A 19,636-nucleotide genomic window follows, 5' to 3' on the forward strand; every position below is an offset into this window, starting at 1 on the left:
TCAGTGCGCCATCACTTGGCCATAGCCGACCACTACAATACCTTGCTCCAAAGCAGTATCTGAATATTACCATCAGTTTTCCAGGTCATCTTGAAACACAAAGAATCAAGGAGACTTTTTATTCAATTGTATACGGCATTTTCATTGTTTAAAGTACTTCATCCTCTCCTTCTGGCTTCCCCAATGTTAGGTGCAATGTACTTTCCCCATGGGTGTATCCAGGCCAATGCTCACTCAAAAAAATGTTCGCACTGAGCAAATAGAAATCTGTCTGAGCGCAAACCTCAGTACTGTGAGCAAAGTTTGCAGAGAACTCTTTGTAGCTAAATATATCAGAAAGCTTCACCAGCCAACCTGGACCATCGCTTGTGTCCGTTTGAACAATTTCATCAAGCCATTCGTGTTTAAATGTAAAATTGCCCCTTTTTTGGGGCTCAGGTTTGGTCTCAGCTTTGGTAGGGACACTTGTTTGTTCAGAATTATTTTTTTTATATGTCGGGTAGGTAATTGGTTCAGGTTTTATAGAGCTGTGCTAGGCCTAGCAGTTACATTATCTGTACTGGACTTCTGAGCAATTAAATCATATATGATGCATACATTTGGGCATCCCAATTTATAGCACCTTTTTACTATCTACAAGTATAAGTGTGAATGATAACATTCATGGGTACCATTGTCTAAACATCCCTTATAAAACTGCAATTTAATGCAATACTTACCAAAATGGTCAATTCATCTTCTCACCTTAACCCCTGATGCTGATTCATCACCAACCTGTTCTACATCTGTATCTTCAGGGTGTTGTTTTTCCTCCACAGTAATTCATCAATTTAATACAGACTCTAACAATGCTTAGTTGACTGCTGACATTGGTCGAGATTACAGGGATAAGCATATTACTATCCAAGGGATCATATAGGCCTACTTATTACCAGTTAATATCACTTGTGAGTTGCTAGCCTGCTGGTACCAGGCTAAACTAGCACGGTCCCACTATGTGGGAAGGTTAGGTTTATCTTTCTGGCTTCAACAAGACAAGCCGCTGCTAACACACTGGTCGAAAGATTGCAGACGCTAGGGATTAGGGATGGGTATCGAGAACCGGTTCTGTAAGGACCCGGTTCCAAATTTCTCAAAACCCGAATATCAATAAGGTCCAAGCTTATCGATACCGCTATCGAGACCAAGTAATATAATGTAACGTTGATCATACAATGTTTGACTAATAAAATGACTAATTCAATTGAAATGCCTGCCAACCGCCTTTAAACTAAACAAAGAAGAATGTAATTGCCTCACGCGCTACTTCGCTTTATTTATCATTTTGTTGCTAGCTACGATGGCAGAACGCACGAAACGGTCAAAGGCTTGGCTACATTTTATTAAAGCCAAAGATAAAGACAAAGCAAAGTGCAATATATGTTCTAAAGTAATTTCTTGAAAAGGGGGGAAAACGACTGCGATGAAAAAGCACCTGCATCAGATAAAGATGAAATGCAGTACTTCGACTGTGTCTGAGTCGCAACGGTGCAAACTCCAGCTGCCTTTGCAGGACAATCCTCTGGTGAGCTCACCCTAACTTCATAACGAGTCTCTGTTGTTGACAATAATAAGCCAATTCAGGGCTCAACAGTGCAACTATTTGACTCGCATATACCCCTAAAATTTGATGTGTGCGCGAACTGCAATTTTTTTTTACGAGCACAGTGTGTGAGTAAAGACAAGCCTCCCCCCCCCCCCCCAAACACTGCTGATCATTCAAAACAGTCACCACGAGCATGGCTCTGTGGGATGCTTAAGCATAGTGTTAAACAAAAACAGAGACATAAAAAAATAGGGATAAGATAAGGAAAGTTTGGGTTTGGTTAGCTGGTCATTTAGCTATATCAGGTGCCTTTTGTTGAAATGTGTACAACTTTTCATAAAGTCAATCAGAATCAGAATGGGATTTATTCGCCATGAAAGTTTGCACAGACAAGGAATTTGCTTTGGCAGGAAGGTGCATACAGTAAACATATAGGAATCTTAATTTTAAATATGTGGTCTAACTATACTAAGGATACATAAACTAGCAATACTAAGTGGAATACAATTAAAATAAAATATACAGTAAAGTAGAATATAAGTTGCCAATTTACAATATAAAATACAAATATTACAGGAGTTGAGTGTAGTGCAAAAAGTTTTTAAGGACATTCAGTCAGTGTGAGCTTTGGCCTTGTTGAGGAGGCCAACAGCGGAAGGGAAGAAACTGTTTGTATGGCGTGAGGTTTTGGTCCTGATGGACCGCAGCCTTCTGCCAGAGGGGAGGGACTGAAACAGGGAATGTCCAGGGTGGGGGGAGTCAGCCACAATCTTCTTTGCCCGTCTCACGGTACTCGAGGTGTGCAGGTCCTCGAGGGAAGGCAGATTGCAGCCATCACCTTCTCTGCAGTGCGGATGATACGCTGCAGCCTGCTCTTGTCCTTGGCAGTGGCAACAGCGTACCAGGTGGTGATAGAGGAGGTGAGGATGGACTCAATGATGGCTGTGTAGAAGTGCACCATCATTGTCTTTGGCAGGTTGAATTTCTTCATCTGCCGCAGGAAGTACATCCTCTGTTGTGCTTTCTTGGTGAGGGAGCTAATGTTCAGTTCCCACTTGAGGTCCTGGGAGAGGATAGTGCCCAGGAAGCGGAAGGACTCCACAGTGTTGACTGGGGAGTCACACAGGGTGATGGGGGTGAGTGGGGCTGTGTTCTTCCTGAAGTCCACAACCATCTCCATTGTGCTTAAGCATAGTGTTAAACAAAAACAGAGACATAAAAAAATAGGGATAAGATAAGGAAAGTTTGGGTTTGGTTAGCTGGTCATTTAGCTATATCAGGTGCCTTTTGTTGAAATGTGTACAACTTTTCATAAAGTCAATCAGAATCAGAATGGGATTTATTCGCCATGAAAGTTTGCACAGACAAGGAATTTGCTTTGGCAGGAAGGTGCATACAGTAAACATATAGGAATCTTAATTTTAAATATGTGGTCTAACTATACTAAGGATACATAAACTAGCAATACTAAGTGGAATACAATTAAAATAAAATATACAGTAAAGTAGAATATAAGTTGCCAATTTACAATATAAAATACAAATATTACAGGAGTTGAGTGTAGTGCAAAAAGTTTTTAAGGACATTCAGTCAGTGTGAGCTTTGGCCTTGTTGAGGAGGCTCATTGTCTTGAGAGCATTGAGCTCTAGGTTGTTCTGGCTGCACCAGGTCACCAGATTTTCATTGTTACATTTGACAGTGAGTAATAACAGCCTACAACGGCAGTACAAAAAATGTATTTGTTTGTATTCGTATGATAACTGAATACTTTTATACTGTTGTAAACAGGACCTAATCTAGCTGAGCTAGCTGAGCTAAGGAATTCTCTTTGTACAGACAGTACAGGCTAGCAAGCCTTAAAACCTTTAGCATTATACTTGCTTCTCAACCCAGTATCACATAATTTCGTGAACCAGTCACGAAAAATAATCTAATATTTCGTGACAGGTTCATGAAATTGGCACTTTTTTCGTGACTATGCCACGTTTTTTCAACCAGTGCATTTCAATGGAGAGAATATTTCGTGACCTCGGCACGTTTTAATTAACCAATTCATTTCAATGGAGCATTTTTTCGTGTACATTTAAGGTTTTGTTCAAATTTTTAAGCGATAAAAAACTAGTTCATAAAATAACTTGCCGTGTTCTTTTTTTAAAGAGGTAGGTGAAATAGGCTACGTTGCCCATAGTTAAATATTATGAACTCCACGCCACTACATCTCGGAGATTTGCCTAATCCTGACAGTTTTCCACTCCCTCACACCTTACTTGAATCAGGAATCAGAATCAGAAATGAGAAAGGGTTTTAATCGCCATGAAAGTTTGCAGAGACAAGGAATTTGCTTTGGCAGGAAGGTGCATACATTCAACATAGGAATCTAAAAAATGTGTATATGAGATCTAACTATACTAAAGGTACATAGACTAGCAATGCTTAGAAAATAAAATATGCACTAACATATACAGTTGCCCTAATTTACAGTAGGCCTATAAAAATACAAGTATTACAAAAAAATACCCAAAAAATATTAGGCTCCATTTATTAGAATAACATGCTAGCCTTACCTATTAAAGCCTACTACTTAACTGATCCGTGCTTTTACTTATCCTTTACCACCCGTATTAAACCGATCTTCCTATTTATAACCAAGAAAGGACTTAACAATAACGGAGAAAAGATAGAAGATGTCAACTATGTCATTCATAATGGAACGAGGCCTGGACAAGGAGCGCACGCAACCTGGCACGCGACCTGACTGGTTTTCCTGGCTACTATCTACCGCACAATTTTAACCTTCAGTGCGACTTCATCCCCTTCCTGGTAAGTAGCATATAAATGAACCTGCTCGTTTTCTCATGTGAAGTCTACGTTTGATGAAGTTGCTAGCCATAATTCCTCTGTTTATCAACAAAACATAGAAGCCCAACTGTATTGCAATTGCAAAGGACTCGAAATTTAGCAAGATGAGCACCAGTAGTAGTCTGTAATATCAGGCAGAATAGTTGACATAATTTCAGATGGGCTGGTTAGACTACGAAAATCAATGTCTTCTATAACTACTTCTATATGCTCTTGTTCACTTCTTTTTTTAACCTTCTGTTGCAGCTCCATTAAACCCATTTTCCCTTCTCCAAAACCTACTACCTGTTTGTTACCAAACCAACCCAAAGGCTCTTTTAAGAACCACATCTTTCTTTCTTATTCTATTGCTCTCTCTATCTCTCTCTTTCTGTGTCTGTCTGTCCAATGATGGCGTCCCAACGTCCATCAGATAATCTCAACCAAGGGGGCAGACTCACTGCGCTCTCCATCAAGCTTAAACATTTTTTAAGTGATGCGAGGGTTAGTGCTTTTACAATAATCCTACATTTAGGTTGCTATACCGTACCATTATACAGTAGCATTTCAAGGATCACAGTCAAACTATATTTTTCACAGAAACGGAGTAATGGAGCATCCGGAGAGGCTACTCCACCGATTAAAAGGGGATGTGTAGTTGGTCCACGAGGCAAGCCTAGGGGAAGATGTGGTGGGCGAAGGCAGGGCTCAACTACTGATTGGTGTTCTTTATTCATACAAATGTTTCATATGCCAGTCTGAATTTACCTCTATTTATCACACTTAGGAAAGATAATAGTCTGACACTGTGGCGTAACCTTTTGAGAATCACTGAACGTAAATTCGGTCTAAATACAATACAAAAATCTGACATCTAAAATCTGTTTTATTTATTCTCTCATGTCTTGTTTCACAGGAACTCCTTCCAGTGCAGAGGAATCCTCTCCAAAGCTCCAAACTCAAGAAGAATTTGGTAATATTGTCTCTACAGATTCGAATCTTAATTTGTCCAACATGGCTAATTTAAACCATTTCTTCTATAGACCGAAACATGGAGAAACTTTCGGAATGTTGAAGTCTTGCCCAGTTGCAATGCCAACGGAGTCCCCACAAACCATTTCATCTTTGCCTTCATGTCACCTGACAGTCAAGAGCATTGGGAAGAAGCTCGGCTATTTCACCTGAAATGTCTTCTGGACTCAGAAGATGTTGGCCAGGAACTGTGCTACATCTGCCAGGAGACTGCTGTCATACGGTTGGACCACTTGTTTGCATTTTCTAGCTACGTCTTTGGGAGTAAAAAGTAGTTTGCACCTCCATTTTATTCTGACAACTGAAACACTAAAATAGCTAGCTAATAAACCTTGTTTTCCTTTCTTAGGTGCAGAGATTGTCTTCCTGAGGAGTGGCTTTGTGAGGCATGTGATGTCCACATTCATAAAAGATGGCCACTCCACAACTGAGACAGTGTGGTAGATGGATTCTTCAGAACCATTCCTCCATCCACCTATCTAGCTATTGGTGAAGCTGGGCACTACACCACCCAAGAGCAAGGTACGCTTCTTTTACCCTGTTATAATACTAAGATTTTGAATTGGTTATTTTTGATTATCAGTTGAAGAGCAAATGTGAACTTAACTGGTCCTGGTACAGTATGTTTCTGTGTTCCGTCTGCATGATTAGTTGAATATACGTGTTTATAAAATATTTTTTCCAGCTTGCATTTTACCCACAGTGCCTGCTCTTAAATTGTGTTCCTGTGTCAAAAATTGCGTCACTGTGTTGGCTGGAAGAGCAGTAATCGTCATTACCATAAATGGTAAAGCAAGAAATTCCCCTCATTTAACATTCTTTAGTTAGTGTATGTACACAAAGTATAGAATGTTTACATTATTTACAAATTTTTCACCAGGACGTTATGACTTGCATAAACCTGTGTATTTGTGCAATATCTGTATGCAAAAGTGGACCCCAGAAGTCAGGGACCTGATCAAAAGTGGTTATTGGCCAGCTACAACAATTTCACAGACCCTATACTCTGTTGACCTCCTAAACTCATTCCAGGAGCTGAAGGGGATCTCTCCAGGCTTGTCCAGGCAGGCCTTCACAAAATTGCTTGAACATCGCAAACAGCGTGCTGGAAGAGTAAGTGTAAAAGAGAAAAGCATATCAGCCATTTTATGTTTGTTTTTTGTATTTTCTTGTTGTGAATTTCTGTAATTTTATTTATTTATTATATTTCAGTCTGGTCAAATCAACGGGGATGCACTGCAGCGGAGCTTTCTGGAGTTTGTGTACTGTTCCTTTCAGAAAGAGCAGCTCTGCTGTGTGACCCCCTTCACCTGTCCAGCCTGCACACCACAAACAGTTGCCGTGTCAGTGGATGGTAACCGTAAGCTTTACCGCTTTCAGCGATAAGGAAGGTGAGTTTGGTATCTAATTAAAATACATTTCAATTACAACTCAACGCAATTTACATGATTGTTTTTTCTCTAGTTCTGATGAAGCTGCATTTTTTGATGGGCTGTTCTTTGCGAAGGACAGAGAGGTGGCAAGTTTTGTTGACCTCATCCACAGTGCTGTAAAAAGTTTTTACCAAACACGTGTTAAGCTAATACAAAGTTTTAGATTTAATTGTTATTGAATGTATTTGTTTATGAATTGTCTTCACAGACTCAAGGGAGGGGCACGTATGGTGCCTCACAGTGGACAGCTGCAAGGGAGACTTCCAGGAGGGCCAACAAGCTGGATGAGGAAGGTGTTGAGGTGGCTGTGTGTCGCCACGGATATTTGCTGAAAGGCCTCAGCATGTACAGGGGGGAGATATTGGCATACCCACTGTATCTACAGAAAGAGCTACATGCCACCGAAAACATCAGGTTCTTTGCAATGGACGTTGCTTGCAAATACTGGCCCTACCTAGAAAAGGTGGCTGGTGTTGTGTCATCTCTCCAGGGGCTCCTTGATACGAAGCCCTTCCTCAGCATCATGCATGCTAGAGCCCATGCCACTAAGTGTGAGGTATGTATCTGTTAACATTTTGCTACATTACATTATAAAGGAAGTAGATTGAGCACATTCAACCAAAATGTAAATGTTCATAGTATTTAGTTCCCCAACATTGTCATTGTTACCCCAATCAGATCAAATGGAGTGGAAGGAACCAGAGCGGAGCAGGCACAACCGCCGGTGAAGAAGTTGAACAAGTCAACAGTTTCCTCTCCCATTGCGCCCTGACAACCAAATACATGTCCAAATCAGGTTGGCTACTTTTACGACTAATTGAGTATCTGTTCTCTTCTTAGATTGCTATTACATTACACTTCACCAGGCCCTTTCCACAAGATATGTGAAGGTATTCATGTTAGCTGTCTTATTGTATTTTGTGTATGTGTCCACTTCTGTAAGGAAATCTATATGGTGGTTCCAAAGAAATCCCACAATTGAATAGTAATATTTAATAATTATTATTATAAAACAGACTTGTCAAAGGGCTGTGGTTGAGGCAGCAAAACTGTCCGAGCAGAGCTACATTGCTCCGACCAGTTGGCACTGGAGTGGGTTGCTGATGTTCAGGATTGGGCAGTAAGCGGTAAGGATGGCACCCCTCCCGTGAGCCCTTTTTGAGGCATAATCTGTGTTCTAGGTAGCAGCCCTACACTTTGTTACTGACTGTTCAAGGTTAACTACACATAAAAGTACACAACATACAGAATTACTACTGTGAAATAGACAACATTCACCGAGTGCTTTTTCATCACATACTTATTTCTATGTGATGTACTGGCAAACCAGTACCACAAACCCTGACCTTCAGGCTCTGCAGCAGTCCATTGAGGGGCTTCATATGAGTGTGCATGCACGAAAACAAAGACTCTACCGTCAGAATGGTATGTGGGCATTCTGTTCTTTAAAAAGATAGATGGCTGAGCGGTGAGGGAGTCGGGCTTGTAATCAAAAGGTTGCTGGATTGATTCCCCGCCGTGCCAAATGACGTTGTGCAAGGCACTTCACCCTACTTGCCTCGGGGGAATGTCCCTGTACTTACTGTAAGTCGCTCTGGATAAGAGCATCTGCTAAATGACTAAATGTAAATGTATGAATTATGAAGAACATAATACAATTACATTACAGATCATTTCATAAAGATAACATTTTCTCACACCAGTCAGAACTCTTCTGATGTTTTACAGACAGCAACAAGCTTCGTCATCGCTTACGCTCTAGGTTGGCAGAGGATAAAAGGCGGCTTTTTGAGCAGGTCTCAAAATACAATGGCATGGTACCTGAAGATGTCATCATCAATGTGGCTGTGTTAGAGGGGTCGCTGGCTGGATCGAGTGCAGAGTCACTGCTATGGCCATGGGGGGTGCTGTGCAATGGTATGTGTCTTTTTAGAAGTGTGTCCCTAAAGGTATCAACGTTTCACTTGTATCTCTACAGTCTACAGAAATTACAAAACAACAGATGTACTTATTTATTAAATTATTTAGAATCACTCGTGTCCATTGCAACGAAAAAGAGGATGCATGATCAACATATGCTGACCACACGCCTGCAAGAGGAGAGGACGATCCTGGTCTGTGAGATGACCCAACACTGCACCTGGCTGAAAAAACTGTCCTCTGTCCTCAGTACAAAGATTGCAGAAGAGGGTAATAATGAGCAATATAAGTTTAGGGGAAAAAATCTGCAGATTTGACATACATTGAGACACTTAAATGAGGTTCTGCATATTGTCTTGCTACATTTTAAATTGTTTGGGGAGGAAAATAATGGACTACGTTGTCCACTGCAACTAAGACTGTCAGAAGAAGATTGCGGCTGGTTCGCCAGTACTACAAGGCAGCTGTAGGTCAACCTACAGGGTCTTTCTGCTTGGCGATTGATGAGTCTGAAAACTCTCCGTTGGGCTGTGACTACGGGGCGTGTTTCAACCAAACTCGTAAAACAAATGCCTCTACGTTCAATTGGATAGACCTACAACCAATCAGAGCAACGTAATATGTCAATGTTTGTTGAAAACAAATTCAACCCAAGGGCTCTTTCGTGACGTTGTTGATTACGTTACTGTTGATCATTTGTCCATCATCGTATAAAGCCCGCCCTGGCAATTTCATTGGTCCGCCCAGATCCTGGTTTTATGTAGTTGTTCCCAATACGAGACCCTCCAGACCCAACTTCCCGACCAAATTTTTTTGTGGGCGGGGAGAAGTTGGGCTGGCAGCCAGGCTAATTTAATGCAGAATTTCTCAATCCTGGTACTGCATGATTTAGCTTCAGAAAATAACTTTATAAACCACAATCACTCAAACGCCTGCTACAGTCGGTGCCGCTGGCGCTGCATTAAGTCTAATACCTCGATGCATCCCATCTAATTTAGAATACTACTCCATTGCCAACAAGGGAATGTAATATTGATTACCTCTTCAACACCTCCATTATATTATAATCTATTATGAACCATGAACATGTAGGCTACCACCAAGGACAACAAACCCCTAACCATAATTTGACAGTGTGGTCTGTTTAGACCATGTCTTATGCAGAGCTAATTATCATCTTTTAAGTTTGGGGATAAACAAATACACAAGTGGGTCTGTACCCTGATATTGTTTGTGCTAAACCAGGACTATGTGCCACGAAAATATAATTTGACTTTGATCACTGATGTAGTCTATTTAGATTATGAATGGTCTTTGAATCTATAGCCTACTTGGAAAGACGCCTCACTGCAATGGCAGTTTTGGATTAAAAAAAGATTTTGTCGTACAACGAAATTGAACCCATTTGTGGAAAGGTCTTAGCTTTTAAGTTAATTTATGTAAGTTTGACACATTTCTGTCAACCCTTATCTGATATATTGACCTTTGAACCCATGTCAGGGTGACCTTTAAAGCCATATAACCCTAATTGGGGTAATTAGGGTTAGGGTTCCCTTCATGGCACATAGTTCTGGCTTGGTAGAGTTAATAACTGGGGTTAGATAAACAGTTTCTTTCAATTCCATAATCCTAGCCCCTACAGGGTATCAACAGCGCCACCTACAAAAGGTAATTTCCTGAAATTAAATTAAATTAGGTTTTTTTAGCTGAGGCTAGTATCAGCCTGGGATTTTGTATTTAGACCAATATTGACCCTCTTCACATCATACTGGAACCATGTTCAAAGATTATGATGTAAAATAATGTTAAGTAAATGTAAATACAGTCAAATGTTGACTTTTCGAGTACTGATACATTTTGTCTTTCATATAAGACCAATGAATGTATATTTGTCATATTGAGTGATTTAAATGTAACTGAGGACAAAGATCTTCTCAAAAAATGAGTTTTTAAATAGAAAGGAAAATTGAACTACATTTCCCAGGACCCCGCCAGAGCCTGTTTAAGGAGAGCCTTGCCACTGCCTATTAAGCCCCATTGTACCGAATTTGGTTGCAGTTCCACCAGAGTTCCACTGGGGGTGATCGCGAGCGAGTGCATGTTGAATGGGAGTCTCTGGAGCTGAACGGCTACATTTGTCTCTTTTGCCTGATTGTCGTTGAGAAATCTCCGATTTGATTGTAGTTTTTGCATGTTCAACATAGATTATAGGTCGAAAGTTGAATGAACGAGTACTTATGTCCTTTTGATTTCTTACAGGGTGAGTCGTTGTTGCCTATAATACGCTAGCATTCTGCTAATGAATGCTGATTGGTTAGTGAAGAACTGATACGACCAGAGCTCTTGCTTGATGGCATCCGAAGTGGAATCAGAATGTCAGAGCATTAGCAACATAAGCAGCAACATTAGCAACAACATTAGCAAGCCAAAACTCTTTCTAGCATGTGCATTGACAGGAAGAGCCTAACCTGTCAGCTGTGTTGTCGATGCCCTGAGAGAAAAAAGTAAGTGACCAGAGCTTGCCGTAAAGCAGTAGCTCTGGTCGTACGATGTGTATGACGTCAATTACATTTTCAAAAGCTTTTTAGAACAGAAAGATGACTTTAAAAAAATCTAACAGCCAGCAGTGTGTATTTTCTTGCCTCCCCTTTCGAATTCAGAATTCAGATTACTAGACGAAAAATTATATCGTGGATTTTGAGGGGTATAGCTCCATAGACCTCCATTCATTTTGCACTCGCTCATTAGCACCCTCACATGGAACTTCAACCAGTTCAGAACCCGGAAGTTTCCCGAGAGTGGCAGTTCTCTCTATATTAGACATTCTCTGACCCCGCCAATGTTTTACCCCTAATATGCGCCATATTTGTGGTCCATGTAAATTAACTATGGTAATCATTTTAGTTAAGTGGAGCGCAATGTTGGGATAGCTACTCTGAAAAAGTAACGAGTTACAGGTTACTAGTTACTTCTGAAAATTGTAACTACTTTATTAGTTTCTGCATTTGAAAAGTAACTTTGCTACTAGTTAGGCCTACTTTACTTAACATTTTTTAAGCAAATGTCCAATTTTACCGCAAAGATACATGGACAAACATGATGGCCCATTCATCACTTAATTTTTTTGTGTAGGCTAGGCCTACTCATATCATGGTGTACTGTATGGCAAGATAAGTTCGTAGCTATATTTAACCAGTTTGGTTTGTCATCATGTGTAATTTCGCATAATTAAACACATATTATTAGAAACTATCCGATTACTCCGTTTTACAATTGTTTGGAATCTCGTTTGTTTAAAGAACGACAGTTAGCTATCATTAGCTTTCAGCTAACTCAGCATTCCCCATTTGGCTACAGCTTCCCATTCATTAGGTGCGTTCGACTTGGACTGGCATCATGCAGCGCCGCAGACTTGAAGCAGCCAATGGCATTCTCAGATTCAAGGGAGTCGGCTGCAGCCACCTGCAGCGCTGCATGAAGTCATGCAGTCCATGTCGAACGCACCTGTTTGTATCTACGCTTATCATTTTAGGTCATCATCCAGACTCGGATTTCACGGTCACTAATCGATATTAACGTGTTTGGTCAATATTGAGACGATAGTTGTCTCGAGTTATAAAGAGCTGTTTGTTGTAGTCAGGAATCATGAGAATGTTTTCCATATTTGAATGGTCCGTATGAACCGGTAATGGTTTTCTCCAGGATATAGAAGAAATAACAAGAGAAAGTGAAACATATAATACGTTAAATGAATAAATAGAAAGTAGTTTTGGTAGCGCAGATCATTCCCTTGATCAATAGAATCTTCGTTAATTGATACAGGCCCTCAGTAGATGCTTGCTTCAGAGACTCGCCATACAAACCTACATTTGCTGCAGGCATCCAGGTTGTTCCACGCCGAAGCACTGGTTACATTTTGGTCAGAAATACAGATGTAGAAAGAGATCATTTAAAGACCGGTATGTCAAATTTAATTCTTAATATAACTTCCTGTTCCTGATGAGACTTTGTTGGTATCAATAAACCTACTGAAAAAAACCCAACCCTGCACACATCCTATTCAACATATTGTAGCTAAGATGAATACAAGGAGAAAGAATGGATTTTTATTTATTCATATTGATGTGACAGGTTGTATGGTCGCCTTCGGCTGCCAGGACTCGGGCCACTCCTCTCCACTGAAAATAAAGTAAATATGCTGAAGTCATTTTTCACATGACCTGTGTAGGCTAAGAAGAGGAAACAGAAAAAAAGATATTTGTTCATAAGTGTTACGCCCCAACCCTAGTGGCCCTATGGGGCAAACAAACATTCCACCACTGACCCAAAACGACTACTTGAAACACCTTTAAAAGTACCAAATCCATGGGATTTATTAATACTAATAATAGTATTAATAATAATATTAATAGTAATAATTATTTTTTATTTTATTTTTTATTTGTTGTACTTTACTTATAGTTCAGTGCAGTGTAATTGTTTGCAGAGATAATTAAATGCTAGTTTTATAATAAATGACAATTTCAAATCATACAAACTGTGTAACATGATGATGCATTAGTTTCTTTTAAAATTGTATCTGCCACACTAATGTGTAATCTATGCTAGTTTAGATACACTAAGACAGTGGTTTTTAACCCTGTCCTCAGGGTTGAGATTCAAAGAACCGAGTCAATAAAATGATCCAATCCAACGATTACTTAGATCAAGCATCACGCATGATACAAAGAATCATCTAAAATGAGTACATAACACACTGGGCAAGGCTGCCAGTCCACAAAAATCTCCGATATGCCCTATGAGGAGGAAAACATACTTAATTTAATTTGAAGTGTATTCGTGTGAGTTTCATGTTTGTACTGTGTATGACTGTCATAAAGTTAATACATTCTATCTAGGAATCTAAAACTTGCTAGACTGAATGTGAAACAGCTATGTGTGCTTTGTAATATCTGGCCTGCTGATACCAGGGGAACAATGCAACATCAACTGCTGTTGGTTCACTGATTATTAGATTAATTAAAATAGGTTTTACCTTCACACAAGACTGCATATACCTCCCTTATATTGCTCATTCAGTCCTGAGAGCATTCATTAAGGATGGAACGCGGGGTTAACACTTCACATTTAAAAGGCTTCTTTTGGCCTTGGCTGCTTACAGCTGCCACATATTTTTTGAGCACAAAACATTGAGGCTTTGCAAAAATGGCAGCTCTTTTTTATAGATCCTCCTGCCATTTAAAATACTGAAAACTGACACAGTCAGAGAGGACAGAATGAGAGAGAGATAGAGAGAGTAATAGAATAAGAAAGAAAGATGTGGTTCTTAAAAGAGCCTTTGGCTTGGTTTGATAACAAACAGGTAGTAGGTTGTGGAGAAGGGCAAATGGGTTTAATGGAGCTGCTACAGAAGGTTACAAAAAGAAGTGAACAAGAGCATTATAGAAGTAGTTATAGAAGACATTGATTTTCGTAGTCTAACCAGCCCATCTGAAATTATGTCAACTATTCTGCCTGATATTACAGACTACTACTGGTGCTCATCTTGCTAAATTTCGAGTCCTGCAAGCAGGAAATTGGTAGATACATTTACTAGCTCAGCTAACGCTAGCTGAGCCCGCTCAAATCTGGCAGGCTGGCCAACGCATGCACTGTACAATGCTAGCTTTAGCTAGCTAATATGCCTCCTGTTCTTAAATGTTTATACTGCCGTTCTTTTCTTTTCTTTTATTACATTTGCAAAAATTGCAATACAGTTGGGCTTCTATGTTTTGTTGATAAACAGAGGAATTATGGCTAGCAACTTCATCAAACGTAGACTTCACATGAGAAAACGAGCAGGTTCATTTATATGCTACTTACCAGGAAGGGGATGAAGTCCCACTGAAGGTTAAAATTGTGCGGTAGATAGTAGCCAGGAAAACCAGTCAGGTCGCGTGCCAGGTTGCGTGCGCTCCTTGTCCAGGCCTCGTTCCATTATGAATGACATAGTTGACATCTTCTATCTTTTCTCCGTTATTGTTAAGTCCTTTCTTGGTTATAAATAGGAAGATCGGTTTAATACGGGTGGTAAAGGATAAGTAAAAGCACGGATCAGTTAAGTAGTAGGCTTTAATAGGTAAGGCTAGCATGTTATTCTAATAAATGGAGCCTAATATTTTTGGGGTATTTTTTTGTAATACTTGTATTTTTATAGGCCTACTGTAAATTAGGGCAACTGTATATGTTAGTGCATATTTTATTTTCTAAGCATTGCTAGTCTATGTACCTTTAGTATAGTTCGATCTCATATATACATTTTTAAGATTCCTATGTTGAATGTATGCACCTTCCTGCCAAAGCAAATTCCTTGTCTGTGCAAACTTTCATGGCGATTAAAACCCTTTCTCATTTCTGATTCCTGATTCAAGTGAGGTGTGAGGGAGTGGAAAACTGTCAGGATTAGGCAAATCTCCGAGATGTAGTGGCGTGGAGTTCATAATATTTAACTATAGGCAACGTAGCCTATTTCACCTACCTCTTAAAAAAAAGAACACGGCAAGTTATTTTATGAACTAGTTTTTTATCGCTTAAAAATTTGAACAAAGCCTTAAATGTACAAGAAAAAATGTCACCATTGTGTTGCTCCATTGAAATGAATTGGTTAATTAAAACGTGCAGAGGTCACGAAATATTCTCTCAATTGAAATGCACTGGTTGAAAAAACGTGGCATAGACATGAAAAAAGTGCCAATTTCATGAACCTGTCACGAAATATTAGATTATGTGATACTGGGTTGTGCTTCTGTGAGACGCGTTTGAAATTAGTATACTGTACGTAACTATGCGGTTGGTTTGTTCTAATTGGGGTGTGCTTGCCTTCGGCGAGCACAAACCATTGTTATCTCACATATATATTTATTATTATTATTATTGTTTATTTTCGCGACCCTAAGGCTCAGTCAATATTTGGCCTACATAGACAACGTCGATGTCAAAAAGTTTGTCTTGGTCGCGATTGCGTTGGTTCTATTGGGATTTATGTTCCGTTGCACGGTTTAGGTTTTTATTAAGTTTTTCTGGCAAAAGTGAAGCTAACGGTGGCTAACTTGCTAGCCACAGTCACTGACGCTACTAACGTCACTAACGTCACAAAATATCGCGTGCAAAGCAAAGAGGCCAGGGTGATAACTATTTACCCATTTTACTTTGTGATATGAAACACAATTGTGAAGTGTAATGTACAATATAAGCTGATATAAGGAAGTAGTTACATCTACTTTCCGAAACAGTAGTCTACTATTTCACTGAAGCATTAGCATCATGACATTATCCTCTGTTGCTCGGGCAACACATACTACAGCGGTCTATAATGCATCTGTTTTCAATCGTTAAAATAAACATTCCTCACAAATACATTTTTGTTGTAGGATTTATTTTAACATTAGATTACAAGTAAACGATTTGTTGGTAAAATTTAAATTACCTGTGGTTTCAAACCAGTGTAGCTCACTGCAACGCTGTACTGTAGCCTACAGTAGTCTAGTAGCTAAAAAAAACATCACAGCTGTTTACAGTAGCCTACGTAGGAAGTCAAACGGCGGCACATGTTAGTGACTACTAACCTGAACTCCATTGCCACTGCCTAAACTTCAATCTGTTCATGAAAATAATTCATTTCAGCCTAGACCGTACAACTGAAGTAACGTTAAATCGAATTCAACCAACGCAATCGCTACCAAGACAGTTTAGTAGTAGTTGTAGCCTACAATTTACCGGGGCAGCTTCTCCACACAGCAGGGCTATATCGCATTTTGCCTTGTTACTGACAATGATCGCTACCACTGACATTCTTATGAATGAGTGATTTTCCCCTAAATAAATGTCAAGCTTATTTACGTTTTTGGGGGCATATTTTCAGTTAGCAGATGTTACTATTTGAACACCGGTCTGCCAAATATATTTGTTTTGATTCTACTATGAGGTTGCTGATCACTATTCCCTCTTGCAGGGGAAATGAGAAGACAACTATTTCATTCTACTCTTCACTCTTAGTATTTTGAGTTGTAAATGAGCAGAACAAATATGCTTTTAAATCTATGTAATCTTTATAAATAATAAGTAGGCTATGCATTTTAATATAAAATATACAGAAATTTAATTTAAATACGGAACCCTGCAACCAACGCAAGTAAGCAAGCACACAGGGTACACAGTTTCCCCAGAAATTGTACCCTCTCTAGTTTATTTAATTTTTCAAACATTTTGGAAGTTGAGAAACAGGCTTATAATTTGTGAAATGGTGTCTGTCCCTAGATTTATGAAGTGGAATGACTTTTGCCATTTTCATCTTTTCTGAAATGTACCCACTTGAAATGACAGATTACAGATGTAAGTCAGAGGCTGAATAATGTTCTCAATTACTTTCTTAATTATTGTTGTGTAAATGTCATCACAGTCAGTTGACCTTTTGTTTTTACATTTACTGACAATATCTAAAATCTCACTTTCTCCCACTGCAGTGAGAAACATTGAATAAGGATTTCTGCTGATAAATGTTTCACTCAGAGCTCCAGCTGTTATAGGATCAGGGATTTTTTCTGCCAGTTTAAGTCCCACACTTACAAAACATTTATTGAAATTATGAACCACATCTTTATGGTCCTCAACATTTTTATCTTGATCAAAAGTTTTTCTTGATCATATTATTTCATACATTCGAAATGCCTTTCATATTTTTCTTATTTCTATGTAATAATTTACTGTAGAAATGGGGGCCATAACTTTTGAACCGTTAGACCATTTTTCTTAATTGAGGTATGATTGGATTCCTGAGATGCAGACGATTCGACTGAACCCTATGGTGTCATTGTCGTCCCGAAGGATTTTCCGTCATTTGTATTTTAAGAAATGCCAACTTTTTCTAACTCCTCCTAGGCCGTTGCTCCGATTTTTATGAAAATTGTAAAAGATCATCTTCAGACCATGGCGTCAAAAAATATTTCGAATATTATCGATAAGTCAAACCGTTCACGACTAACGCACAAACAATTTTGACAAAGAGCACACCAAAGCGGACGTGAGGCCTTGTCTCTGTGACAGTTTACCGTATGGAGACAAAACTTTGATAATGTCATCACGAGCGCTGGGGACTGCTGTATTGATTGATTATTAACATCTGGTATCTGTTCATATAAGGGAGCCTTTCCTTATTGTCCTTTATCACTCTAACGAACGACCTGTGTGGATGGCAACTCCTTCGTTGAGACTGATCAGCAAAGCTTTGTTTAATCATTTGTAATTGTATAATCTAAATAAATTGTATTAAAACCATTTCCCTTGACTATTCAGATCTACACAGTGCCACTTGAATTCTTCCATATCACCCTCTAACCCCATCCAGCGAAGATATGCAGCCATGTTGTCAATAAAACTGAGATAAACCTCCTCCAGGGATGGTTTAAATATAAGCGCTAATTCAGGTTGAGACTAGGTTTAAAATGACTGGTGCAACAGATTTGATTTTAATCTAGATGTAAAGGGAAATTAAACAGAGATTGCCAAGGGGTTAGATTTACCCAGGGTTAATTGTAAACTAAAGTTGAACTAGGTTTAAAGTTTGGTGCAACTGGATTAAAAGACAAACATGGTTTAAACCTTTAAGAGTTAATCCTTGTTGGTGCAACCCAGCCTTAAAGGCCTAATTACAATAAACCCTGTCAGGACACTGAAATAACAGATCCTGGAACCCATTTGATTTGGGTTTTAAAAATTGAAGTATTTCTAATAATCTGTTCTCCATTTTAGGAAATGGAGGTTGATGACATTGACCGGGATGCCACAGGATTTGAAGAGGATCCAGATAATGGAGTTGTAGTCCCAGACATCGACTGCCCATTAGATCAGGCCACCATTGCGGAGCTGCGCATGGATGTAGAACCTACTGCACATTGAGTCAGTTTTGGCTGGGACATTTACCTAATGTGTGTCAGGCATGCGTCTGAAGTGGAATAATATCACACTGTTGTAACTATGAAGATGAATGAGTATGGATTATATGATGAAGAATGCCATTTAATCACTTTTATACTTGTATAGTTATACACTTTATATATTTATATGTTATTTCTTATACCTTTATATGTTACACTATTGAAAAAGCCTGATGCAAAATTGTTGACTGTTTAGTATTTCCCTAAAATATAGAAGGAAATTTAAACCCAAAAGTGTTAATCTGGATGATTGTGGATGGATGTGAGATAAATCTATGTGAGCAAGTTCCTATCATAAGAAAAACTACAAGACCCAGCAGTAATGAGGCCGGAGCCCAGTGTAACTGGCCAGGGTGAAAATAGGTCTACAAAAAATAGATGAATTCTCTACGCACCTGCAATCTGAATCTCTCAGAGAGAGAGATCCAATAAGAAGTAAAATGAATTGTGACAAAACAAATATTGTACCGATAGTAAACTTAGAGAACTGATAAGGTTTTGATATAAAAGACCTATGTGTTTGGAGAGAATTTCTTCAGTCTGGTTCTGCAGAATCACACTCACGTTTTTTTTTTAATCACCCTGCCTTTTTGGATTCTAATAAAACTCTTTGCATCAAACTGTCGGATTTCTTGTGCTGTTTCAAACTTAGAGAATTTTTGATCAAAGTCTTAGACTTTGTACTTTGAATTTTAACTTCATCAATTGGCGACTACAAACAGGGACAAAAGGGATAGGACCAGTGGTGCGGAAAGGTAATGATTGAATATGTCTCGCTCGGCTATAATTTGCTGGCTTCTAGGTTGTCTAATATTCGCTCTGGGCTTAATTTGGCTGGCTATAGCAGCAAAATGCAG

The 19,636-nt window shown here is 39.2% G+C and overlaps 1 protein-coding gene across 4 annotated transcripts; it reads left to right on the plus strand.

The window, feature by feature from the left end:
• The first annotated feature begins 3,892 nt into the window (after window positions 1-3,892).
• Window positions 3,893-19,399, plus strand: LOC146267949 (uncharacterized). 4 transcript variants are annotated; one of them, XR_014768930.1, is made up of 13 exons: window positions 3,893-4,927; window positions 5,024-5,396; window positions 5,467-5,678; window positions 5,805-5,977; window positions 6,141-6,242; window positions 6,488-6,568; window positions 6,668-7,444; window positions 7,567-7,684; window positions 7,905-8,015; window positions 8,342-8,472; window positions 8,617-8,805; window positions 8,917-9,078; window positions 18,595-19,399. XR_014768930.1 is itself a non-coding variant. In XM_084710292.1 (13 exons), the coding sequence occupies exons 9-13, from the start codon at window positions 7,232-7,234 to the stop codon at window positions 18,606-18,608; spliced, it is 696 nt and encodes a 231-aa protein (XP_084566418.1). In that variant the 5' UTR covers window positions 3,893-4,927; window positions 5,024-5,396; window positions 5,467-5,678; window positions 5,805-5,977; window positions 6,141-6,242; window positions 6,488-6,568; window positions 6,668-6,846; window positions 6,920-6,971; window positions 7,097-7,231; the 3' UTR covers window positions 18,609-19,399. The 4 variants fall into 4 exon arrangements, 2 of the variants coding, with proteins under 2 accessions (XP_084566418.1, XP_084566417.1); XR_014768929.1 differs by having other exon boundaries at window positions 8,346-8,472; XM_084710292.1 differs by lacking the exons at window positions 7,905-8,015; window positions 8,342-8,472 and having other exon boundaries at window positions 6,668-6,846; window positions 6,920-6,971; window positions 7,097-7,444.
• Window positions 19,400-19,636: the final 237 nt, after the last annotated feature.

Source organism: Hypomesus nipponensis, chromosome 11, assembly GCF_054491055.1.
Source record: "Hypomesus nipponensis isolate SF chromosome 11, ASM5449105v1, whole genome shotgun sequence".
Lineage (NCBI taxonomy): Eukaryota > Metazoa > Chordata > Actinopteri > Osmeriformes > Osmeridae > Hypomesus > Hypomesus nipponensis.

Bases quoted from the DNA above. Each gene is read 5' to 3' on its own strand.
- LOC146267949 (XM_084710292.1), top strand. From the start codon at position 7,232: ATGTACAGGGGGGAGATATTGGCATACCCACTGTATCTACAGAAAGAG. The intron at 7,685-8,616 runs GTTGGCTACTTT...GATGTTTTACAG, and splicing joins CAAATACATGTCCAAATCAG to ACAGCAACAAGCTTCGTCAT. The intron at 8,806-8,916 runs GTATGTGTCTTT...TAAATTATTTAG, and splicing joins ATGGGGGGTGCTGTGCAATG to AATCACTCGTGTCCATTGCA.